The following is a 27,542-nucleotide window of genomic DNA, read 5'->3' on the forward strand; positions in this document are numbered from 1 at the left end:
AAATTGACTAGCAAAAGAGCAACGTGAGGAATTACTGGTTAGAACTCAGCAGAATTACCTTCTACCTGATAACATTGATTGGATAAAAAAAAAAAATATTCAATTTGCAAAAAGATTGTTAATTTCTGGCAAGGTCTATGAAATTAATCCAAGTGCAAGGCTTAGAGGAAGATGACATGATAGAACAAAAACTGACAAGTTATTTCAAACTTCCACAATGCTGTCACTTTTTTAATTATTGGAGTTTAGATTATCAAAATTTTGGGAGGGTGCTTGCTTTTTGTAAATGTAAAGACAATATGAGACTGAAGGACGCTATTTTGAAAACTGTTGAGAAAGGAAAATTAATAGAAAGCTATGGTTTCTCTGAGCAGTCATACGCTGATTTAAGCAAAATATTTACACCTCGATTTCATAGTACTTACTAAAGTATGGTTGGTAAGCTGTTTAACATGCTATAACAACTGCTTCACAAAATACTTCAATGTAATTTTTTAGCTAAAACTGACAGTAATTGACTTCCATAAAACTATTAATGAATATTTTATCAAATTGCTGTCCAACTCCAGCACGATAAATACAACTTGCTGTGGGCACTATTTATAGCCAAAAGACAGCCGTCTTTTTGCTGAATTTGAAAATATATATAACTACAAAAAAAAGTAAAAATCACTTTCTCAAACTTACCACTGGTGACTCTCAGCACTGCTGGCATCCAGCTGGACAGCCTTTTCAGCTTTATCCTTTCCTATAAAAGGAACACAATATGTTAAAAGATTCATTGTACTCTTCCACATCTTAGGCAACGCTCAAGAACCAAGAAATCAGATATACTCTAGCTGCAAATAAATTGCTTCTCCTTCTTACAAACATATAGATTGACAATCATGGCTTTACATCATTTACATACATATATAGTGTTCTCCCCCCATTTTATTTATATATATAAATATATATATAAAATCGTTGCTGTTTTGTATTTTCTCTTAGTTCATTTCATTAATTCAGATGCAACTAAATGAGGGAAGGATTAGACGAGACTGTTGAAGGTGGCTGTGTTTGTAAGATAGAATTCCCTTAAAAGCAGGCTAGAGAAGCACCTGTCAGGGAAAAAAAAAAAAGAAAAAAGAAAAAACAAACAAACAAACAAACAAAACAAAACAAAACAAAACAAAACAAAAAAAAAACACAGCAGAGCTGTTTTCTGCCTTGGGTACAGAATGAACTAGTTAAATTTCATTTCCAGTAAAGACCTTCATTAGGTTCCACTTTTAACTGAATAAAGATGACAGTAGGTGGCTTGATCAAACCCACACACCCAGTACGATGTTCAGAAGAGATGCTTACAGTTTGCAAGATCTCAGCTGCAACCAATTAAACCACACTGACATTTCTGTATTACTAGTTAACTGCATAAAAACAAAGAGCAGCATACACAATCCTCCAACCTAGTGGAATGAAGAAAAACACAAAACTACTGCCAGCTCCCCCGCAGCCTCAATCCCTCTGCACTACTTCCAAAAACAGAGAAAAAAGGCTGCCGCCACCCAGCACTTTGTGAGAATGAGACAGCCAAGGCTGATTACTCAACACCTAAGTCCAAACATCATTCCTTCTCTCCCTGTCTTTTGCTATGCCATTATCTTCCTGAAACAGGTGACATCTAGTTACTGGTAAAGGCAAAGGATACAATAACAGAGTTCACTGTTGTAACATAGTTTGTGTCATAATCTTCACAGCAATATGCAACTTACGTACAAAGAAGCTAAGCTGCTACTAAAGCAAAGAGAGTATCAATTAAGTAGTTAAGATAGCACAAGTCTTCATGAGCATTTAGATGATAAAAGGATAGGGATGGGGAACTTGGACAAGCTAAGGTTAGTTATAGAATACGTAATGACAGCCCACAAGCATGACACTGCCTTCAAGGATGACAAAGGGCAGTCAAAATTGCTTTTTCAGTGATGGTGTCACTGTTGACAGGAAAATAAATAAATAATTAAATACGTGAAAATAGTCACAAAAGATAAAACAACCTGAATGTTGTGAATATACTTACATAACCTTAATTTGCTGCAGCAAAAAAAAGGAGAGGAAATGCATAAATAAAGGAGAGAGAGAGACATTCTCAGATACAGGCAAAAAGGATTACCATAAGAACAATGTGTCAAACAGACTTGAGTAGGGTGACACAGGTAGAAAAGAAGTAGGCTTTATTGCAATCAAGGGAAGGTCCAAAATAAAAAAGGAAATGTAAACTGTAAACTTTTTACTGTAAATGTAAAATACAACTAGACAGGAAAAAAAAAGGGGGGGGGAGGAGGGGGAAGACGCTTTTAAAAGCAACAACAGGAAAAAAAAAAAAGACCTATGAAGAAGAAAATCAGAAGCCTGTTAAGGCTAAGTTGTCAAAAAGGATAGATGGGGAGAGAAGACTGGAAGCAACATCTTCAGTTGTCACACCTAACTTATGTTTCTTGTGGACGGTGTTTCCAGATTCACTGTTTTACCCCTACCACCACCACAAAAGAGGCTGCTCGTTTGTAGGAGTGCTCCTTTGCCTCAGAAAAGCAGAAAAACAAACCTTCCTTTAAAGAAGACAGATGTTGTCAGCACATCCTCTTTCCATCTGATTCTTATCAAAATAAAGGATTTTAAGGCACCATCCAGAGCCAACAGCCTTCAGTCATGTCCAGCAATACTTCCACACCAATTTCAGATCTTTGCGATGAGGAAAGACTGGACTGAAGCTAAGGTAAGGTTGCATTTTTTTGTGCAAAACGTTTTTATTACAGTAAAAACGCTCACATTTACTGGATTGGAAAAATGTACTGAAGCTCAAATAATGTTTCACCACATTCACATGACATTATACACAAACATTTTTTATGTATTTACCATCAGAAACATATTTCTTCTTCTCCTCAGTATCAGCAGTCATCTCAAACATATCTCCATAAGCACGTGCAACTCTCCAAAGAAAGTCCACACAGTTTTCATACTGAAAGTAGAGGACAGCTGAGTAATTAAACTGATCAGAATGGGATTTACACAGCTTTCTTTAATAATACTTAGAGTAGGTTAGAGGAACATGGCATAAACCATTGGACAGTTCGTATCCTTCTATAGAACTTCTAATTTCCATATATGAAACAGATACCAATTTTCAATTGCCAAAGGAGAAGACAGCTTTTGGAAATACCCTAGACAGTCTAAATAATTTTATTTCAAAAAAACGGTTTTACAGTTGTTTTTTAATTAAAAATATAAAGGTAACCCAGTAAAGCACAACAGCTCCCTGAATGGTGTGATGCATATTTTATTTAGGAATGAAATGTGCACAACATTCACTTTCAAGTAGTACCTCATCTACTTGCTTGGGTATTTCAATATGTAAATAAAAATAAAATCAGAACTACTGATGTCTGTCAAATCAGAAGAAAATGATACATTGAAAAAAGCACTAACCATAAAACATTTTGAAATTTTATCAAGAGTTACACAAGTACATAGTAAAATCATCAAAGGAAAAATTCACACAAAGATTACCATAAAGGTATAAGCAGATTACAGGCTCATAATGTCATTTCTTCAGGACACTTGGTCAGGATACTATCTTATTCCACAGGACTTTCTCCTATGGGCAATTCTAAAACCAGCAAAGAAAGTTTAATTTATCTAGAAGAAAAGCCCATTATATATTTCTTTGTTGCATGTAAGAATACACATACCAAACAAAGCCTGGGTGGTATATAAATTATATATATCAATTACTGAGCCTGGGTGGTATATAAAATAACGCAACTTCCATGCCCACCCAACATGAATATTGGTACCACCTTGAAATATTTATTTTTCACCATATTTTTAAAGTGAGCATGAAATTGCATCTTCTGTTCCTGAGTGTATTTTTATGCTTACGTTAAGGAAGTTCTCAGAGGTAGAGCTAACCATAAGCTAATAGCAACATAATATTAAGTTTACCCTTTAATACCTTGTCATCTTTCTCAAGCAGCAGCCTGAAGCTCTCCTTTTTATCATCTTCTGAACCCTTGTGCAAACTGTCCACCTGCTGTAGAAGAGTAAGTAGCTCTTCTTCTTCTGACTGCACAGTGACATCAGGTGGTTTCTTACACCCCTTTTCTTCCTCAGAGTCTCCTTCAGTATCAGTATGAGCTGTGAGGTAACTAAAAAACACAGAAAATAAATAACCATCTTTTCTACAAATATGGGCAAATTACTGTGAAATTAAAGTGAAAACAAAACAAAACAAAACAAAAAACAGAGTGTAATTTATTCAATTTGTCCTGAAAATAATTTTTTAATACATGGAATCAAGCTTATTGTTGTTACAGAACCTTTATCTTCAAAAGGATAACCATAATTCCAAACACAACAGGCAAGTAATTATATTGTCCTGCCTAATACTACATTGAAAAAATTTAGATACATATTAGAAACACATGTGTCCTTGTGTTTCTAACACAGAACACTTTAAATCATTAATGTGTATTATGACATGCTTTGCAACCCTGAATAGGCCTCTTGAACTCTTGGCCTCAATTTCTGTATTTTTTGAAATGGGCACGGGCTTACTAACCAAACCACAAGTGCTATAAGAATCACTTACACAACGTTCTGTTAAACACTTCAAAGATCTAAATATAAGTGATAATATCATTGTTATCAATTTCTTTCCTTAGCTTTTGTACATTCTGAAGGTCAGAATATCTGAAATTGGGAAAGAGCTTATATTAATTCATTACGCTCAGCGCAGAAGTACTCAGCACAAGGCAGGCAAGGTCAAAGAAATGTTGACAAAAGCCATAAATACCTCACAGAGATAAGTAGGTGGCCTTACTGTCCAAAGGACTGAGCATATATTAGTGCCCTCCAATTTCACATAAAGCAGCTGAACAGCATTTACTTTTAAAAAGTAACCATTTGCTTATGGCAGAAAAGCCTGATCTTTTGCATTTAACTTTTGATAATCTTGTTCTAATGAAAAATAATAATTTAGAAGTATTAGCTGCTAAGCTGAGAGATTTTTAAACGGTAACGACTAGCAGAAAAAGCTTGCAACACACTAGATACATTAAGCAACTCAATAATCAGGACAGTCAAAATATATAAAAACTGATTTTTGCATCTATATAACCAGTACAGAATGTTAGCAATATGAATGGAGGTTAATAATTATGGTTTTCAAATATTCTATTTAAGAAGTTGCTTTAGGAAGTGACCAGACCTAAAACATTGGCAGATCCACTTGCAGCTTGTAAATGACCATTTACAGCTACTTACGAAGGCACAGAACTGCAAGATGTGGCATGACGATTTCTCTGCCAAATTAACAAAGTAATATAGGAAAGACGAGTCTAAAAAGTTTTGTATTTACTAAAAAATATATTTAAAATGTGCATACATGTTCAAACAAATAACCCTCACCCCCCCAAAAAAAAAAAAAAAAAGCCACACAACATAAAGCAGAGCAGAGATGAGAAATCTCATAGATTCCTATAGATTTGCTTTCTATAACAGCAAATCTTGATAATGCTGAAGTTGATAATAAAACCTATATTACATCCTCAGAGTCTGTATTCATAAGTCATTGAATGTTTACTTTGCTTTTCTGAAACATCTTTAAAACCAGAGCATATTGTTCTTCCATAGTTGTACTGAAGTGGCCACAGAATCCCACCATATTCAAGCTGAATTTGTAGGAGTACTAACTAAGGAGCTAACCATGGAAGAATGAGGTCCTCGGATCAGACCGTACCACATCAGCCCTTCTCATTCCACCTCTCCTAGGGAAACATGACCTCTGGGCCATGGCTGTGCTGAGAAACAGCAGAGGGAACAATTTGAATTCGCTTGTTCATTTGCATGTTTCAATGGTGGCAAACCAATACCTATCAAACAACCTCTGGGAAATGAAAAACACAAATGTTTTTTTTTTTTTTTTTTTTTCAGTATAAGACAATGCCAGTAGTTTCTAGGGACTGCAACAGGCTGTACTACCCTGTGCCTGCTCACATCAGTCAGACACTGAGATAAGCTAAGGCACTGGAGTTTCTATGTTGCTGTTCTGAGCAAAGTTTATTTCCATTTGCAAACGAAAGAATCAAAATGTTTAAAATCCTCTTCAGCTTGGTTTGAAGTGAACAGAGTTTTTCAAGAGAAGGACAGAAATTAATTGTCCTGATACCAAATTTTTCAAGGGAGTGTAAATAACACCAAGTGGTTAAGCTTGGGCATGCTAGTTACCACCTGAGATGCATCAGCATTCCTCTAAGTTTCTCCCCAGTTCCTAAGAAAAATAAAAATAGTGCTTTCAGAGGGCCCTTCCTCCTTCGTCTCTACTCCTACAGCTCCAGAGCTGACACTGCTGCCTCCTGGCATTTCTTCCAGGGAGAGCACAAAGGTGACAGCCCTGGCCTCCGTAACTTACTCGTGCTGAGTTCCCACCTCACGAGCCAGGCAACCCAGGCAAACTCCCACATTGCTCAGGAGTCACAGGGGTAAAATAACAGCAAGGTAATTTAATCAAGTATCAAACATTAAACACCACTTCAACCATTTTGGCAAATGAGGCACAAAGAACTTTTTTTTTCTGGTTTGTTTCTGATGGCATAAATTTTCTTACTAGCTCTCCATTCAGTCCGTATCGTGGTTGAAACTTTTTAAGCATGAAAACATAACATGCTACGAAGGCAACACAGCCTTTTAAGAAATACAGAGCTAGGATTTTTCCTAACAATGAGGTAAGCTGTGCTTTACCAGTTTGAACTGAAGCAAGTTTTATTTCAAGACAGGAAGTGTGTCCAGACACTTATGGACAAAATAAGAGCATAACAGATATTAACGATATAAAACTACAATTCAAAGAGCTTGATAATTCATTTCAACAAACCTGCTAGCAGGCTTATTCATCTGCTCATTGTAGAATTGCAAACTACATGTTACAAAGAGCTATAAAATTATATATATATAATTTTATATATAATATAAAATATTATAATATATAATATATATTATATATTATAATAATAATATATATTATAAAAAAATATATAATATATATATAATTGTATAGCTCTTTGTGTATATATATATTTTATATATATATAGTACTCTTTTATATATATATAGTACTGATATATATATCAGTGTATATATATATATATATATATATATATATACTGATATATATATATATCAGTATATATATATATATATATATATCAGTACTAAACCAAAGCAAATTAATGCATGTGTTTTGTGTTTCAACAGTTCAAAAACTGCTAGTCTAATGGATGACCAAAGTAATCCAAACTGGAAATTAACAAAAAAGGATTGAGTGTCATTACATAAAACATTTGTAAAGCAAGGCATAATAACACTGATATCTGCTATTTCACTTGTTTTTTTTTTTTCCTGCAAGAAGTTTAATCAGATGATAAATAGAAAATGTTTGAATGTGATTGGATCAAGCACAGCCCTGAGGAGAAGGACCTGGGCGTGATGGTTGGGAGAAACTCAACATGATCTGGCAAGGTGTGATTGCAGCCCAGACAGCCAACCTTACCCTGGGCTGCATCAACAGCAGAGTAGCCAGCAGGGCAAGGGAGGGGATTTGTAAGACCCCACCTGGGGTACTGCATTCAGCTCTGGGGCCCCAGCACAAGAAGGGCATGGACCTATTAGAACGAGTCCAGAGGGGCACGTCTCCTGTTAGGACAGGCTGAGGGAGTTGGGGTTGTTCAGCCTGAAGAAGAGAAGGCTCCAGGGAGACCCTACAGCAGCCTTCCAGTACCTAAAGGGGGCCTACAGGGAGTGTAGTGATAGGACAAGGGGGAATGGCTTTAAACTAAAAGAAGATAGGTTTAAATTGGATATAAGAAAAAAATCCTCCACGATGAGGGTGGTGAGGCACAGGTTGCCCAGAGAAACTGTGGATGCCTCATCCCTGGAGGCACTCAAGGCCAGGCTGGATGGGGCTTTGGGCAGCCTGGTCTGGTGGGAGGTGTCCCTGCCCGTGTCAGGGGGTTGGAATCAGGTGGTCTTTCAGGGCCATTCCAACCCAACCCATTCTACGATTCTATGGTTGCACAATCTTGAAGGTCTTTTCCAACCTAGATTCTATGAAAAGTGAATATTTATATGTGACAAACTAATACCTGAGAAATTCAAAGAACTTGAAAACTATCTACAATCAGTGTGAACTGTTTTCACCTTTATTACCAATAGATTTTATTTAAAAGAGAAAACAGTGATAAGAACGTGAGGAGCAATGATCAACCAACAGGACTGTGTTGGATCACTCAGGACTGTTTAAAGTCCAAAGAGCAAATGGAAACCATGCTAGTGACTCACCACACTGCGCCTAAGCTGTTCCAAAATCCAGACAGGTAATACTGCATTAAAAACAAAAACAAACAAACAAACAAACAAAACAAACCACACAACATACAAACACACAAAAAACAACTGAGCTACCTGGTATAAAACACTGCTGGGGTGTAAACTTGCTCTGCTGGTTCAGAAATTGTTGGCCTGCCTTTTAACTGGCAGGCACAGGGCCTAACCAGGTATTGGCCGTTCACAACACCCCAACTTTGAGACGGATCAAACATCATCTGTTGTTTTCCCGGTGACTTAAAAAGTCATAAGCTGACACAAACCCTGTCTCATCCGCTCCAGCTAATTCAGTAGAAAGGTGATTATATGTCACAGACTGATCTGGATCAGATTGGCATGGATGACCCAGTAGAGCATACACACCCAACAGGACTGATAAACAGCCTTTGAGGAAAAGTTTACCAAACCAGAGTCAGGTCAGCCAAAGATTGCACTGAAAACAAATGGGCAGCAAAAATAAACGAAGAAATGGTTAAGCGAATAAATTCTTAGAAGCAGGGAAGGGAAATGTTAAGAGAAAAATTATAAATAAAACATCAGAAGGAAAACTATTTACTGCTGTGAACCTTTCCGGTGACTGATGCCAAAAGCATTTTGAAAAGCCTGGGTGAAGCAAAGCCTTGCTGAAGACTGAGGCCAAACATGACACTGGTGTCAACAGTTCATCAGTGCTGCACCAGGGAGGAAGCGGCTTTAAAGTGAAAAGTAGGGCAGAATTAGGTGAAACTCTGCAAGCCAGGTGATCATCCAGACACAATCTATTCTATTTGTAAATGAATGTGTGATTGTTACAAATCCTCAAATCTTAGACTGAGTGAATGAATGATGGAAACCAGAACTCTTCAGCATTCAGTCAGTGTCTCATGCATCCAGCACACATTCCTACAGGATAGCTTTTATTATGTGAAGATATATCTAAATCTATTTTTAAAAGGGGGAGGAGGGATATTTTTCCACTTAGAATTCCCACATAACTTTTGAAAGGCAAAATATAAAGCTTCTCTCTCCAAGGTGTTAAATACCAACAGTGACATTGGGAATATGGCCAAAACAGATCAAAGCAGTGAGGGTCATAACAAGGACTGCCAGAATCAAATAGTTTATAAAATAATAATAATAAAAAAAAAAAAAAAATAGGTAGTATTAAAAGCTGGGAGAATTCTTCAAATCTGAAATTGATGTAGTTATTCAGCACAAGTGCATAAGACTCTTATGATTACTTCATCTGCCAATTCCCAGCATCTACCCGTGTGTCACTTAAAACCAGAATTGCTTAACACAAATAAAATCCTGTCTTCTGGATCATGAAAATATTGCTGGGGCAGTGAAACACCTTGCAGGTACTTTATCTCAGATAGTGTACAAAAAATGAAAAAAAAAAAAAAAATTCACAAAAAAAATTAAGTGGATTCACCACTGAACAAAAAGCAAGGCACATGGTGTTTATACTTAGAACACATGAATTTCTGATGCGTGTTAACCAGAAAAAAACCTGTGTTGTTATAACCTCTCACAGAATAAGCACAACTGCCACTGACGTTACATATGACCTCAAAATAACCTATATAAAATTGAACTGTATGCACGCTAGGCAGTAGGCTTAATACCCTACGTCCGTTTATAAGGGGAAGAAAAAATACAAAAAGAAAATTACATAAATGAAATCAAACTATCTTAAAAAGAGAAGATATGCAAAACAAACACATCAAGTACAAGGTGTTATGAAAAAAACGCACACAAAAAAACTCTTTTCAAAGGAGATTAAAAAATAGCACTGATAAAGCACATAGTATTAGTCACTTGGGTATCTATAACCTTGGATTCTCTTCCTTCCTTCCAATTCTACGCAAATATTCGTCAGAGAAGGCCTCTCTTAAGGACACATTCAAAGCTCTTGCACACTCTAATCACTTGTGTCGGATCATCTCATCAGTTTCTTCATCACAGAGAAAAACCTGAACAAACAAGTTTCTTTGGTTAGTTCTCAAACAGCAATGCATCTGCCCTGATGAGAAAATGTGGCGATCCCAATTGCTAGGTGTGGGATAACAACTATCCTGTGTTTGGGAACCTGATTATTTGTAAACCCATGCTTTAGCTTTACCTACATCTCCAACTATTTTATGCTCAGTGCAAAGGCCTCTGCAAACCTACCCCCAAAAAAATAAATAATTTGAGGAACTATAGAACTGAAACAACTGAATGCCACATGAAGGGAAAATGTTTCTGATGACCCTTGTCAATACTGAATATTTAAAGTAAAGAAAAAATGAAGAACTAATTTGTAATATAATTGTGGAATCTCAAAATATGGTCTCAAAATAAAAGACTTACAAAGCATACGAGCTGGGATATAACACAAGAAGAAATTCTGCCCACAGGAACTTAAAATGAATATGAAGAAACTCTTCAAAAGTAGAATTTCATTAATTATTATGTGCATTATTCTTTTCTCTTCAGAATATTATAGTTGATTAAAGACTCCTTAAAGAAAAGAAAAAAAGTGACTTACAATGGACAATTTACATACTAGTGTAGGCAGCATTATGTCTGTATACCACACCAAGGAGGTGGTACCAAAAAAAAACCACATTTGCTATAAACATGCCCTGATTAAATTGCATGCAAGTATCTAACCTGATTATATCAAAACGAAGATGTAATTACTGGAAAGTAACATCATCACCATTTTCACATTACTACTGTAGGGTCTATTAGGCAACATATGACAATAGGAAAATATAGTCCCTCTCCTGAACTCCTGGTACGTTCTCCTGAACTCCTTCAGCATGTTCCTCAACTGAAGCCCCCATTAACCACAATGGGACCAAACGCCATGATCAAAACCAGGAACTTTGTACCTTAGTCAGTACCTGAAATCCCTCACGCTTAATTTTAAGCCAGCAGGAAACATACACAATAGCAAATGCATATAAACAAACTGCCACTTGTACATGCTTTGCATTCAGACATAACTTCCATGGTGTGTAATACCTTTTGGCGGAACACTGTAAGAACTCATCTTTAAGGCCCAAGGGAGACAATTACCATGAAAAGCACAAGAGCACTCCTACAGTTTGAACAAGTTCTATCAGAGACCTGAGACAAGACTACTGTCTTAATGGAAGCACTCTTAAAATCACAGCATTATCATGAACTTTGCCTCTTATTACATAGCTATGTAGCAATACTGCATCAGATGGTTGCCAAACAGGCTGGTGGAAATCTGTAATGTGCTTCATATTAAACCAGCTTCACATGTCGTGCAGACTTACAGATGGTCATCCACAGTTCTCTCTGATTTAAAAGCATCTGATTTTTTTCCTGATTGGAGAGAACTTTAAAACATATGTAGAACTTTTGAAGGGCTACTGTTTCCAATACAAAGTTTCACACGCATATTGATGCAAATTGCAATGCATATGTAGCATAAACAAAATATTATCGACTCACCCTCCTTCACTTTCTGCCTCCTCAGAGCTGGTAGCTTCTTTTGCAGGAGTTGTATCAGCTTTTCTCCGCCTTGCTGCTCTGTGTGATGGGCTAACTCTCTGAGCATCTCCCTTCCCTTGGAGCTCATCTCGAACAAGCTCTTCAAGCTTTGGAAAAGCTTCTTTCAGAAACTTCACCTCCCTCTTCAGTTCATCCACGCTTATTAGCAAGTCATTCAATTTTTCCAGTATCTGCAGTTGCCTCCTGTGTAAAACCATTACTGCCCCTTGCTCGTTATGAGTTTCATGTTGCATGCCTACAGAATTAAGCTTGTTACCTACATCTGCAAAGTCAGGTATACGCACAGCTGCACCAGGTTTTCGGACCTTGCGGTACCAGATCAGGACCAGGCTTATTCCGGCAGTCCCTGCCATGATGCCCAGTATCAGTCCTTTATTTTCAAAGCGAGACATTTCTGCGCTCTCCTACAACTGGGAGACAACAGTCACAGAATTAAAGACGCTCTCCCCCTCTACCCAAACGACTGACTTCGCTTTTAAATCGCAAAAGCTTGAGGCTGGGATAACCGGTGCAGATAGGAAGCCACAGTGCAACTCCAGCAGCTTCTGCAATAGCAGCCTGTGTGCAATGACAGCAAAACCGAGCCGGCAGCGACTTGTTTTGCCGGAGGGGGGGCAGCGGGGCAGCACGCTGCCCTACCCGCACAGCACCGCAGCCTTCACTTCTGACCTCCCGGCTGCTTTAAGCTGACGTTTTTCCTTTTTTTTAACGCCCAAACCCGCTGTCCTCGGCTTGCCGCAGCGCTCAGCTGCCGGGCCGCAGCCCAGCAGGGGGGTCCCCGCGGCCGCCTCCCCACAGGGCGCCCACCCCGCGCCCGCCGCCGCCTCGCCCCCCGCTACCTACCGGGCCCGGCCCGGGGCCCGCCGCGCCTCACGGCCCCGCTGCGGCGCTGGGGGCGGCGAGACCCGGATCCAGGGGGCCGGGCCTGCGAGGGAGGCAGCGGCCGGGCCTCGGGGCACGGCTGCCGGGGCCCGCCCTGTGGCAGCCCCGGGCCGGGTGCGGGTCCCCGGGTCCCCGAGAGCCGCGCCTGCCGCAGGGGGTGAGCGGCGTGGCCGTTCAGGGGCGGCTTGTGCTGTTATGGCTCTGCCTTCGGGCTGCCGGTGCTGGTTTCTGCGAGCTTCACCTTTGCTGCTACTCCCAGGAGGCAGAGGGGGAGTGTGCGCTGCAGCGGGGGAGGCCTGGTGCTGCACAAGCACCAAAAAGCCCTGACCGGCTGCATGAAGGCTTAATAGTACCTCAGCCATCTGCCAGCCCCAAACTGAGCGTGTTTCTCCAGTCTCTTGCACTCTGCCCAAAGTCAAGGAGGAACTTGAGTCTGACAGGGTGTGGGATGCATTGCACCTACAGCCCCAAACTCGTACCTGTGGCACAAGACCATTCTTTCGCCTTATGGCAGTATTTCCTCCTGTTGCTGGCTTGGCAGAAAGGACCATTGGAGACAATTCGCTGTGCCCAGCCGTTGTCCTGAAGGCTCCAGGAGGGTCCCCGTGCACAACGTGCCCTGCCAGAACTGCGAAACAAACTCGGGTTCTTCTGCAAGAGCCCACACAAAAGGCATTTACTGAAATTATTACGACTGCAGGACAAGAGATTGATCTTCAACAGTTGGAGCTTTCCCCAGCCATATCACTCAGGAACAAAGAAAAGTTATTAAAAACAAACAAACAAACAACAACAAAAAACACCTTAAACAGGTACCAGGAACATAAATTGTGTTCCCAAACAGAATTTCAGTCTTAATGCAAATTAGCAAATGTAAATCTATCTTTTAGTCTTATAGTCTAATATCTCTTTATCTTTGAACACAGATTTCCTTTATAATAACAGTAACTGCTAACTAGTTCCCCATTGAGAACCTGAAGATGAAATGAGCCTTATGGGAGGCCAAATTACAACCTGAGAGGAAGGTTCGTCTATTAAGATGGAAAAATGAATCCTGTTTCAATATTCTACAATTTTCCCAGTTAAAAAAATAAATAAATAATAATAATAATAATAAAGTATGGCCTGTTCATATGTTCATAATTTGAAATTTGTAAGCTCTTCAATTTTATAGAAACTTCACTAATTTCCAGAGAACAATTTTCACTATGATAGAAATAATTATTTTAAATTACATAATCCATTAGTGTTTAAAAACAAAACTGTATTACATGAATCCTCATTCTGATCGTATTTCAAATGTTTAGGAGTGGTAATAAATTTTTGTTGGATAACCTTTACTTGTATTTTCTCTTTTCAACACCATTTGCCAAAAATCTTTCTATAAGCCAAATAAAACAGGAAAGGTTATTAAAAAGATAATTAATCTGAGGACAAACATAGCTGAAACAGGCCTGCAGCCTTAGACTAGGCAACTTGCTTTCAGATATAATAGTCTGTGAGAACTGCTTTCTAAATCTGCCATTAGTTTCTCTGGATGCATTGCAACTCTGAAAATCAGGTCACAGGTCTGGATCCAAAGTCCTAAATTGCTTTGCACCTGCAGCCACCTTACCCAGGCATTGCAATGCTGAAGTGTAGGAGTCACTGCATGCGTGTCACCTGCCAGAGGACAACAGCTCCCCACGCTGGGACCTAAACACTGATTTACCTAGACTTGGCACATTAAAATAGCCTAAATCTGATAACTATTCTAAGCAAACTGAAAAGAACTGTTTTTAGGAAAGTGCTGTTATTCTGCATGTGTATTTTTTTTCTAGTTCAAACCAGACTTTGTACCTGAAGTCCTAATAAACATCCAAGTCCAGACAGCTGTCTGTTAGACAACGTCAGGCTCATTGCTAAACAGTGTACTTTTAGCTCTACTTCCTAAGGAGACAGAGCTTACGCTCCCACCTTGTCAGTGCACTGTCCTGCTGTCCCCTAATACCATGACACTTTCTTCACCCAGTAGCTCCTGCATCTTCAGAAAATTTTGACAGAAAAAGAAAGAAGTCAATATACTGAGATTCCTGCAAGTTTCATGATGGTCAGCAGCTCTGATGTGATGAGACCCTGTTAGCATCCTGCCTTCCTCCCCACCTGCCCCAGGCAGATGTTGCCAGATGAGCTCAGCACTCCCGAGCTGCACCGCAGACACACCTGCCTGCTCACAGCACTGTTCGTGTAACACCAGGCTGTGTCGTTTAACTGGTCTATTGGGATATTTTGAGCTTGGACAGTAGCTTTGTGTCAGACTAGAAAAGTTAGCTTATTATTGAGCAATTGAGTTCAAAGGGTGAAAGTACCATTACATTATAAGTAACCAATGTATGCTGTTTCCAGCCAAGATGCATATTAATAACTTATTGGTGTTCTAATTTCTGCGTGAAAGCCATTCATATTTTACAATCAATATAAAATTCTTTAGCTGTAATTTTTAATTTTTTTTCTTTCTTTTTTCTTTCTGGAAATGGCCCCTACCTAGATATTAACCTGCTGCTTGTAACAAATACAGAAACTTTTTCATCTGTTAGTAACACTTCATACTTATTATTTCAGCAGTTGTAAGCATATAATCAAACCCTGTTAATAAATCACCAAATATTGTGAAAGTTTAAATACCTTTGACCAGGCTTGCTACCAGCCTGTCAGAAATCCTACTGTTTTGTCAAGTTTTATTGAATTCTCCCAAGTCATATGCTCTAAAAGAAAATAAAATAAAATTCTAACTTACCTCAAAAGGAAGGAAAGCATTCACTGTCCAACTTGCATAAATATATCTTGATAAATCTTGTCAATATTCTCTGTTGCTCTTGCCCTGGGCAATTGCCCTTAATGAAAAATTAATAAATTGGAGTCATAGGGGATCAATAATAACACACTGATATTTATTTTTTCAAATAAAGATATACTGTTTAGCATAATTCTCAGAGGAGATGAATTGCTATAACTGCACTGATTTTATGCCTCTGTGTGTGCACAAGTAACTGTACCTCTGCATCCCCTCCAGTACTTTTGAATCTCTCCCTGATCACAGTTAAATTTAACAGAGAAGTAAGTAATGAAAAGTTTCTTTGAATTACTTGGTGTTTTAAAGGGGAAAATTCTGAACTTGCTCCCCAACTATGAGGGATATTGCTCACTCCTTGTTACACAACTAAGAATTCACACAGAAGAAATGCATTTTGCAGGGGGAACTGAATTACCAAATATAACCTGATAGGAAACTTGGCTTCATTAGTTCAATGAATTAGTTCAACAGAACCATCCGTTCATTTATTTATTGTGTTGATATGATCTAGTGCTGCGATTTCAGCTAAGCAAAAATGGTTACTAATGCCATGGTGTTAAAAAAGAAAAAAAAAAAAAAAAAAAAAAAGGAAAAAAGTGCTGTTCTTGCTTCTTTGTGTTTGTCTTCATCTCACCAGAAATCTCAAGGACATTATCAAGATGTATTTATGCAAGCTATGTTAATTTTTTAGGCCAAGGTACATTATTCAGCTTCCTTGGTACAATAAATGAGAGTTGGCAGCCCAAAATAATTTGTGTATGTTGTGGAGACAACAATAAGAATACATATGCAAGGTTACATTAGCCCTAACTCCATAGGGCTGCCTGATGCCTTCACAAAGAGAAGTTTAAATGGGAATGCTAGAGTATACATCAAAGAGAAAAAAGATATGAATAGTCATGAAAACATAAGAAGAGCGTGTGTACAAACATATATTTTACATCTACAAGTATATTAACCTCAGAAGTCCATCAAAATTTTACAAATACACATGCGTATGTGTAGGTGTATGCCACATCACCCAATCTGTTTTCTTCTATTTAGTAAGAAATGCCCTTTTTTTCTGCTTCCCTATACTATTTCAGAGCATTAAAAGGTATTTTAAAGAGCTTTACAGTTTCTACCTGCAAATGGCAGTGCCCCTTTCTGAACTCCACAGATCTGTCCCTCCAATATGGCTAATATACATGTAGGTCCCTACAGTGTCTGCAATTTCACATAAAAACACTGACTTTGTTCAGGGGATATGCCATGTTCCTCCATCGTTTCTGCCTCATTTTTGTACCAGCCTTTCTGAGTTTGTCAAAAATTTCCCTTCTGATTTCAAGTTTTTGTCTAGGCCAGTACAGCTATGTGTACATCATCAAGTGGTGGGGACCAACAGGGGTGCATCTGGAGGCAAAGTAGCTGTGCTGAGGCCGTGACATCCCTGCCATGCCCCAGGTTAATTTTTGATGAGCTGTGGCCTGTTCTCAGGAACTCTGTGCATACCTAATGCTTCTGCAATGGATCTTCCCGAAGTATGGTTCCAGTGTTCCAGGCCTGTTCCATGGGGTGAAGCAAAGCTTGCCAAGCTGGGACAACTGGGAGATTTGCCTCAGCAGTGCACACCTAACCCAACCCAAATCATTGCTCTGTAAATACACATTTACACTGCCAAGCATAACTGCATCTCCCATAAGCCCTAGAATTAGCTGTGGCTTGTAGCATAAAAGGAAGACATCATGAAACTCAGACAAGACAAAACAAACCCATGAAGTCAAGTCCCTGCCTAACTAAAGCCGCTCAGTGGACATTTTTCTTTATCTCTAAAAAATAAGTCATTTACATATCAAAGTTTTCAGCTGATACCATTGCAAAGACTAGAATAGAATCATAGAATCATTAAGGTTGGAAAAGACCTTCAAGATCATCTGGTCCAACCATCACCCTGCTACCAATGTCACCCACTAAACCATGTCCCTAAGCACCACGTCCAACCTTTGACTACTTTCAAATATTTTTAGAATAAATGAGAGACTTCTCTTCCTAAACATCCCTTCAATGAAATGAAGTTTAAAATAGTGAATATTTTACAACTAATCATTTGAGTGAACATGAAGCTTGTCAACATTCACCACTCTTTGACAGCCTTCTGTGTTGCTGATGAGAGACTGGTAACACAGAGCCTACTACCTGTACCTAGCTCTGTTGCAGACATGTACGTGTCCCTCAGTAAATCATTTCACCGTTTAGCATTTGCATTTCCCTTTCAGCAATACCATAAAATGTTAAAGTTACAGCTATACAAGTACTTGTATATATAAAAATTATGCTATACACAACATGAAGATGGGATTTCTGCTACAGTCAATGCACACACATATTTACACTTGCAAGTACATACACACACAGAGAGAGCGTTCGACTTTGCAGATTGTTTCAAGTCCCTTGTTTTGCTTTTCCAGCAGGTCTGTTAAAATACAACATAAGTGCAGAATGTGTTTTAATTGCTGTTTGCACCTGGTCGTGGCGTTTGAGGAGCTTTTTGTCCCTGGATCTCAGCTAGAGCCCCCTGGAGGCCGAACAGCAGGTAACTGGGGCAGCCTCCTCATTCGCCGTTCTCCTGCTGCCACCTTGTGGGGAAAAAAATGTGCAAAGAGAGCATCAAAACCAGCCGTCAAGAACGGGAGCGTTGTGTCCGTGTGTTTCTATCGCTATAGCTGCTCCGAATTCAAAAATATTGCAGCCAAGACGTACGACTGGGAGTAAAACAGCGGGTCACGGAGGGAATCGGTCTCCAGCGTGGCGCAGAGAGCTGCTCTCTCTGACCACGGAGGATTTTGTGGCATCTTTTTTACCAGAAGCAACGCACACCACCCCCCCGGCCCGCCCTGCCCTGCCATGGCCCCGGCCCGCCCTGCCATGGCGCCGTGACGGGGCCGCGCGGGGGAGCCCGAGGGCCGCCGCCCGATGGCTCCGTCGGGGCCCTGAGGCCTGGGCGCTGCCTGGAGGCTTGCGCCGGCTCCCGGTTCGTGGTATAAGGCTGCTGTGGGGTTTCCAGCCCGGCAATAAACAGGAAACCTCGTGCCTGAGTCCCTTTATGGGAAATCCTCGGGGAAACGGAGCTGGGCTGGGACAGCGGGCTGCGAAGTCTCTCCACACAGAAGCATCCCGCTAAGGGTGGGTGCTGCTAGCTGGGCGCCTCACCAAGGTCGGTCTCAAGAGGTTCAGGTGGTGTGGGGAGGCACTGAACAAACAGAGGTGTTAGTCTTTGGTTTTCACTAGTTTTATCTTTGGTGAAGAGATAAAACTCTAGATAAGAGATAAGAGGTAAGGCAACAGGAGATAGGGGATCTCCGGTGTGGAAAAGAGGAAAAAAAGGATGAGGGTGGGAAGAAGAATGGTGGTAAACAAAGCTGCTTGGACAACAGCTTGCTTCTACGCCAAGCAGGAGTCCAGTTTTTCCACTGATTTCCCACTTTTCCCTGCCCTGAAATCAGTGTTCAATGGGGCTCTCAACTCACCAGCTTATCTGAAAACCATTTTTTTTGCTGAGTTACTTTTCTGACAGGTTGGTGGTGAAAGCAGGAGCTGACCAAGGGCTGAAAGAAAAAGTGAGCAGTTGGATTGGCTTGACCCATCTCATGGAATTGCACCTTGAGGATACACCACTGATTGGGACTGTTGTAGTTGGAAAAGGGTACCATACACATGGACAAAGGAACAACAGCACTAAACTGCTCGTATCCAGAAAAAACCTGCACCAGGAGGAGAGTACCTGGTATCTCATACACTAGTTAAAAGAGCAGCAGAGCTCTCTGTGGTGTTTGCGCTTGTTTCAAGCACAGATCTGCAACGAGTTAATTCTCATGGTGTGGCTCTGTGTAGGCTGACCCTGGACAAAGATTCAGCTTTGAGTATTTTGTCCCCTGAGTCTTAGAAAAAAATATCAAAGAGAAAGGGAAACAGTAGAACAGAAGCACCAAATAAAAGCAGAATGATCAAAAGTAAAAACCTAAGGTAAAACCAAAGAAGCAAGAAATAAAGGAAGGTAGAAAAAAGTCTGTAAAATTTTTAAAGGCTTAGAGAGCTTGTCTCTGCATCAAAGGTGACCGTGACCTGGATTCCTTCCTCCTGAATTTAAGTGTGTTACCAGAGTGCATAGGTATGGGCTTTCTCTAACTTCTGTGTAGAGAAAGGCACCTTCAAAGGGCAACAGCTCCTTAAGTAGGACAGCAGCATCCATCTGCCTCTGGCTGTAGGTGACTCTGACGCTTGCTCTTATATGCCTAGGGTATACTGACCTCTGCCTGTTGCAAGATAATCCTTGTCATGGAAATTAATGGAGAAAAATATTTGGATTGTAATATATTTGAGGTCAGCCCATGTGACCATCATTTTCTCTTTGGTCTTAAAAAAACGTGACTTTAGTTTCAACCTTTGGCAAGATGTCCTGCAATCTATTTTGAACTGAAACAGGAGGATGAGCAGAAAATCACAACGCTGTGACAGCTTCCCTGCTTATCTTGGCTGCCTTCTCCCAAAAAATTGTGCTTAACAGCAGTCTGGTGCAACAACGAAACTTGACCATTATTTCTAAACAAACATGGATTTCTCTGTGCATTTTTTCTTATCTGTATCTCTTTTTATGCTTTAATCCCTTTGAGGCAATGGCAGTCTATATCTGTGATGGCACTAAGACCATAATCAGTGTTCAACAGTAAAGCATAGAAGTTAGCTCAATCCAAGCTGCAAAACAGCATGGTTTTAGACACTTACCTTTGAAAAGTCAAGTTGCTACTTAGGTCCTGGTTGGTATTCTTTGTAATATCTACTTCTATGTACCACGAGGAGATGAAAAACGTGCACTAAGCACAAGCTTCCTACTTCCATTGTGTTTTACTTTCTAATACATGGAAAAGAGTAGTACATGGAGGGTTGCCATGTAAAGAAATAGTATGATAATTGATCTGTTGAGAAAGCAAAGTCGCAGTTACAGTTTAACAATACTACTTATCAGGAATAACATCCTGATTCATTTCAAAAGCTCAGCTTCAGTGCTAGTACTCTTGGGCACAGTAATTTTGGTAGCTTTGCATACTTCAGATAGATGCCATTGTTCATGTAAGCTATAAATGCGTCTCAGCCAGATGAGGTGACAAGCGTGAGTTATTAAACAACTGGATGTTTAATAAAAGAAGCATATACTTCTTCCTGGGAAAAAAATATCAGGAGAATTTACTTTCCTTTTCAGCTCAAAGAACATTGACCAATTCTAGGATTCTAATAAAAAGCAGAACTTTCTATCAGATGATTACAGTGTTGCATAAAAGCCATTATTTAAAGTTCTGGGCAAGGCACCTGCATTGTTTTGGCGGTCACACATGAGTGAATAGACATACTTAATTCTGGAGGGAATATCTGACATTTCAGAACTGTATTCGTGGCTGGGTTGCGGAAACCAGCATTACAGACCAGTTGTAATGCTAGGTCTCCCAGGGCCCTGTGCCTTCACCCTGCAAGGCTCTCTGGCCTTTTTGCCATTTTCATCTGGAAAGGCAATGGCAAAACAGGGCAGAACTCGCTGGAAATTTCTGACAGTACATTTCTCCACTGGGGAAAAAAACAAAAACAAATTGTAATTGACAGATTTCTGAGTAGTGCATTGGCTCTGACAGAAGCCAGGCAGGATCCCAAGCTGCCTGCTTCCCCTGCAGGCATACTTGGCTTCCTGTGTCAGCAGCTTGCATGCTTTCCGGGCTCCTTGACAGTGCTATAAGGAAGCTACCATTGGTCAAGGAGCCTGCAAACCTGCGGGGTGGAACCAGGATCAAGCCCACATTTTCAGTATGATCCAACTTTGGACAGATAGTCTTTTCCAGAAATGTGGAGGATAAAATCTGGTTCTCCAGCACTCTGATGACCAAGCAGATGGTCTCCTTTCCCAGAGCACCAGAGGCAATGCCAACAGCAGAAGGAGCAACCATCCTCCTCTAGCCCAGAAGCAGCAGCAAGGGTGATAAGGTGATCCAAGGAAAAAGAGGCATCCCCTCTTCCCTTTTCGAGGTACAGAGGTGGAAGGGACCCATCAGCACCATGGGTCTGTGGTTGCTGGGCTTTTCTGTTCCTGGCACATACCATCTTCCGTGGAGATACAGTTAATGGATATTTAGCACAGATCAGTGAGCGAGGGCAGTAAACACAGGGCAATTAGTAGTTCTCAACTCCTGTTTTCAGACTGATAAAGGCACTAGCACACCCTGCTACATCAGTGATGCTCGGATCTTGTTTGAAACTCTCCTTCACTGGGCATCTACAGTTTTTAAGCAAGTAGTGAAAAGCTAAGCAACTGTTCAACCTGAATATTTTTAGGCTTTCTACCTGTAAACAGCTGTTCTTCAATACAGCTCTGAGTTCGTGTATTTCATTTCCAGTAAACACAACATAATAGATTACCCAGGCAACACATGGCAATTCTGCTTCTCTTCCCTGTAGAGGAGAAACTGCTGTACAGTGAATTTAACTAAAGCCCAGAACACTCTGTGTCACTTAGACTTCAGAACAGCGCAGATCCTGAAGTCTTTATTCAGGCCCTGTTTAAACAAGCTGCGCAAGCATAAGTCTAACTAACATCATGGCTCACTGAATTTAGGTCCCAAGGCCAACTCAAGCAAAGTGTTCAATGAAGTTAAAACCGGGCTGCAGCTTTTGATCTGTCATTCATATCAGAAGCCTTACACCTGCGAATAAGGCCTATTATCACTTCCTCTTTTCATACCTTTTAGTTCTCATTAGACTTTCACAGTCACCTGTAATGTATTTTCCCAGCTAGAGGTATTTGTAGAAGCAAATAGAGCAGGACAGCCTTGTAAGACATCTGGTCAAGAGGCAGCATTGAACTTGTCACAACTAAATGATTTGCCATAAAACAGTGAAAAAAACACATTAATCTTTCACTGGTTCCATTCAAGGTTGTGAGAAGAGAGGTGAATTTTATTTTTTTTTTTAAAGTGTCTTCTATACACAATACCAGAAAGTTAAACATGCGTTTTCTTTGTAAGCAAGTCCAAGCTTCTGGCTACAGTCCAACAGACGTTTTTCTTTGTCCATTAAGGCAATCTCCTACACAGTTTACCAGGGGAGGATGAAATTCCTCATGCTGTGTTATAAACATTCATCATTGAAATCACGCTCCTAATAGCAAGAACAGCAGGCAAAATTTAAGACAGCTCTGTGCTGCGTGTGCTTTCCATACAGAGACTCCAGAATCAGGACTGAACCTGTAAAGCTAAATACCAAACAAGCCACTGGGAAAAGCTTAAACATGACAGATTTCTATCACTAAGAATTTGGAGTTTCAGTGAAAATAGGAAAAACCTCATTCTGTCACTCCAAACATACGCCGAAGTAATACTTAGATGTCAAAGGAAAGAGTTGTGGCCAGGGAGATCTCACTATCAGCTCACCTTCCTGTCTTCCCTTTCAGCTGCAATTTACTCCCTTCTCTGCCAGTCTCCCTAATTAGTTCAGGGGATATGTTTTTGTATAGCCCTAATAAAGAGGAATCACCTTAGATATAGCGCTTCCCCAGGCGCTGACCTTTTGCTCTGCATCCGTGTCCTGTGCCAGCTCCTGGGAGGGAGGGCTGGGCAAGGATTTCCTATGTGCTGCCATTGCCAGCAACGGGGAAGTTGGACTTCCCTCCCTCCTTTAGGCCTGTGCTACCACCATTAATGAATTATTTCCTTTATGAAAGCATTTTTGCAAAACTGAGTAGGGAAAAAGCCAAGAGAGCTATCAAAAACTGAACAAGTTACTACAGAATTTCTCAAGCATTTTCAAAGAAGATTAAAACTTTCTGCAGTCCATGTCTCTAGAACAAAATTCATGAACCTCCATGAAGGGCATATTTTTATTGAACAGATAAATTTGTAAGGGACTTCAAAATGGTCTGATAACATGTGATTGGCAAGAGGCTGCTGGGGTGGGATTTTCTGGGCATACTGTGAGCACGTGAACACCAGCCTTCTGCCACTGCACCTGGTTTTCAGAGTTAGGTTTTAGCAGTGTTGCTGGCAGGTATTTAGTGTGTGGACCTAGCGAGTCCGGGAGCCCCATTGGTCTGTAACTTACATAGAAGCCTGTGCTGAGTCCTGGCAAGCCTAGTCATCCAGAATTTAATGGTGCATTAGAAGGAAACATGCCAAAATATCTACCTGAACTGTTCCCTCAACACATTCCTTTGTGGTGTTTCTTGGCTGGCTGCTCGATCCCTTAGATATGAAAACTGAAAAAAAACAAAACAAAACAAAACAAAAAAAAAAAAAAAACACTTAGATCTAGGACTGAAAATAAATAAATAAATAAATGGAATACTTGGAATTATATTCTTCACAATTTTTCACATAGCTTATGTGGCAAAAATACCCCAGAATATTATAAAACTTCAATTTTCTGAAAAGAAAGGCAAAACCTGAGAAATAATTGTATGTTCCTAATACATACTATTAAGGTAGCATACTTTTAGTTAATACTCTAAAGTAGCAAAAGTGTGCTTGTGAATTTACATGCAGATATATGAAAGTCAGAAGTGCTCTGTAGACATTTAGTTTTTCAAATTTTGAGTGAGATATTGCAAAACTGAGACTTTGAATAGATTGCCTTTTAAAGCAATCTTAGTTAGAAAAGGTTCTTTAGACTAACACTACACTCTATAAACACAAACATATCCTGTTACATCATAACCTCTCTCAGTTTGTCCTCTGTGGATGGCTTGGTCAAAATCCCATCAATTGCAGTGCTTCCCTCTTCCTTTCCCCAGTGGATCTCTATTTAGGTAGCACTTTAAAGCTGGCACACAAAAAGCGTGAAATTGTGGTCCTAGGGAAAGAGAAGAGCTTAGCACAGGAAAAGATCCAATGTACAACTAGCAAAGGATTATGGAGGTTATTTAATTTGTGTTTTCCCAGTTCACATACGTGGATGATTACAATGTCTGCTACAGAAAGTGGAGAGGTTTCTGTGCTTGCCTGTGTTGCTGTGCCACGAGAAAACAGTCTGGGTTAGCTGGGTCGTGACAGTCAGTTGTGTCAGTCAACAGGAAAATGCAGGGCAGATTTCCTGGAAATGATGGAACTGGTATTTTTGTAAATTGTGGAGTATTTCGTATTCGGGCTGTATGAAATTGTGGTGTATTTATAATTCTTTTTGTAACCATCGTAAACACTGAAGGTTGTTTCTAGCAGAAGTAATGCTTAGTGCGAATGGTCCTTGGCTGTCTGCTAGCTACAAACCGAGCAGTGAGTTCCACCAGAGCAGCAGTCACAGCACAATGGTTTGTATGCACAACATGCTACTGTACCTACTGCACATGCTGTATAAACATCAGCTCAGCAAGCAACGACAGGAATTTGGAAGTAATTTTGCATTGTATATTTGTGGTTTCTTTCCATTTCCTTGACCAGACAAAATAAAGCAAGGAATCCTCTTAGTGCTCAGCTAATGATTGCCACGGGTAACTTCTACTGCAAAAACAGTCTCACATATATAAAATTCCAGCTCTCTTCTCCATAAAGAAGAAATTCCTTCCAAATGTCCTGTCCCCAGATGACCGTGATATGTCATAACATTTCAGCCACAATTCCCTGTACTTCATGGTATTATTGGGGGTAAGAGAGTCCTTAGTTTCCCGTTGGAGCGAGGGAGTCCTTTCACTGTCTTCAACAAGCTTTAGACCACTCTCCGTCTTGCTTAGCCCATTTCGGGGAGAAGCCAGTGACTCTCCTAGACTTCACCCTCTCTTCCTTTTGGGACACCTATTCATTTATAGGCTTTTTGAATCTCAACTATTGTCTTAGGAGAGATTTTTGATTTTTTTTTGTTTGTTTGTTTGTTTTAAACCCTGGCATTGGACTGTGAGTTGCTTGTAGACTAAGAAGAGCCTCATATTTATAAGCATCTTGAGAAAACTGAATCACGAGTATTCAATAAAATATAACCAGCAGTTAAATTACTCACAGATACAAGAGTTTAACTAAACACAGAAAATACCCTGGTGTTCCACCCCACAGGGTCTTATCACGGTCAGCTTGGCTTCTATACTACAAAAACATCCTCAGCTCTTCAAATATGCCAATGAACTTCCCCTGCGAGGCAGACTTCAGCAAATAAAGCCATCCACTCACGCTACATTGCCAGTGTTTGCTTGTTAGACTGAGAATAAAAGAGTCAAAAATGTCTCCACTGAACCAACAAGCTGCTGGAGAGGTTCGGATAAGCATGGGAAAGCAGAAGAGTTGAAGCCATAGAGATAGGATTCGGGACAAGGTGATGTCAGTGCCTAGCATGCAGCATTTTTATCCCGCAGACAGCAAAACATACAGACTCCAGAATCCTTCTAGCAGCCAAGCAGTTCTGCTGAAACACGGATGTCGCAGGGGAGGTGTTTAACAGACTTGCTGTACGGAGCCAGACTGAGGTCTTCAGAGAGAGAAATGAAACGCGCACATCTGGGAACTAAACCAAACCAATACTGGTACTTTAATTGCACGAGGCTTTTACTTGCTATCACATATAAAGGAGGTTGTACATTTGAACAATTCTTTTTTAAAGTTCACTTTGATTCTCCACTCTATTGTCTTATAAATGGAGATATGCAGACTAAAAAGCTTCGTTGATGGATATCAGACTATACTATCAATAACCAGAATACAAGAGAGTTGGTCCCCAAAGTAATATATTATTTTTCTATGAATAAGAACGTTAGAGAAAGCAGAATGTTCCTAGCTGCTCCTTCTGCAGCGATAAAAAGGGAATAACGCAACTCTCCGAAGACTGAATACATCTACAGCGTAATGATGTTCAGGCAGCATGCTGGGAAACAGAATTGGTCAGGAATGAGCAATTAGTTCAAGGAAAGGAAACGTAAAAATGAGGTTAAAAACATGGGGAACTTCTAAAAAATTTTTTTTATTTTTTTTTTTATAAAACAGAATTACCTTGAGAAAAAAGGTTTTCATTTTTAAAGCAATTTATTTGGCACGGATTAACAAAGCAATAGTTCAGTCTAAGGACAGCAACTATTCGCTTTCCAAGAAGAAGCAAATGGATATCCTCTATTAGATGCTAGGAAAAATAAGTGTATGACAACAACAACAAAGCAATGTTTGTGGGGAAGGAGAACTTAAGTGCCCCAGAAGACTCAGAGAACTCCCGAGGCAGAGATACCCTGTGCCCAGTGCTGTCTCTTTGCTACTTGCACCCTGGCCTGGGCATAGCACCAGAAAAAAGACATTGGTTTCGCCTTTGGTATAGAGATGATGGTCTGGGGGTTAGTGAGCATATGGTCTACAGCATTTGGGCTTCAAATGGGAATCCTTTTATTCAAAGTCGGAATAGATGGTCTTTGAAGGACCCTTCCAATCTAATCTATAATTCCATGAAAATTTCTAGTTACAAATAACATTTGTGGAATATCTGTATCAGCAGTCATTACATTTACAAGGCTGCTGAATTAAGGGAAGCCTCAATGTTTGCGCTATTCTGTGTTTGTTAGCCAGGCATGTGTCGTGTGTCCCTGGGCTTGCTGAGTCTGTTTGGACCCAAGACCAGGCACTGCACCTTCGTGCAGTCTCCTGACTGCCTCAGCCTCAGGCTGACCTGATCCTCTGGAACATGCTGTGCCCCAGGCCACCAGCAAGGCCACCAGCAATCTCCTGTAGTCCCAGATTGTTCCAGCCACTAGGCAAACCTGTGTCCCTTGTGTGCCATGCAAAAATGTTTGCTCCACAGAATTTATTGGTAACTTACTTAGAAGCAGGTTTAGGTGGTCATTCAGGGGAGTTCTTTCTGGCTGGGTGCTTGTGTTGGCAGAAGGAGAAAAACAAACATAAGCAGAAGGAAGGACCTAATG

At 40.2% G+C, this 27,542-nt stretch overlaps 1 protein-coding gene across 2 annotated transcripts in view; it reads right to left on the bottom strand.

Moving 5' to 3' along the window:
• RMDN2 (regulator of microtubule dynamics 2) overlaps nt 1-12,804 on the bottom strand; it is a 46,179-nt gene extending 33,375 nt beyond the window's left edge. The window contains exons 1-5 of one of the 2 annotated variants that reach the window (XM_032185735.1): nt 12,778-12,804; nt 11,875-12,344; nt 3,995-4,187; nt 2,899-3,001; nt 688-748 (exon numbers count right to left, since the gene is read on the bottom strand). In XM_032185735.1, coding sequence (XP_032041626.1) covers nt 688-748; nt 2,899-3,001; nt 3,995-4,187; nt 11,875-12,326 — 809 coding nt within the window. In that variant the 5' untranslated portion in view covers nt 12,327-12,344; nt 12,778-12,804. Of the gene's footprint in view, nt 1-687; nt 749-2,898; nt 3,002-3,994; nt 4,188-11,874; nt 12,451-12,777 lie in introns of those variants that run through there. The other variant, XM_032185734.1, reaches the window with a different exon arrangement.
• Nucleotides 12,805-27,542: the final 14,738 nt, after the last annotated feature.

Source organism: Aythya fuligula, chromosome 3 (assembly GCF_009819795.1).
Source record: "Aythya fuligula isolate bAytFul2 chromosome 3, bAytFul2.pri, whole genome shotgun sequence".
NCBI classification, from domain to species: Eukaryota; Metazoa; Chordata; class Aves; order Anseriformes; family Anatidae; genus Aythya; species Aythya fuligula.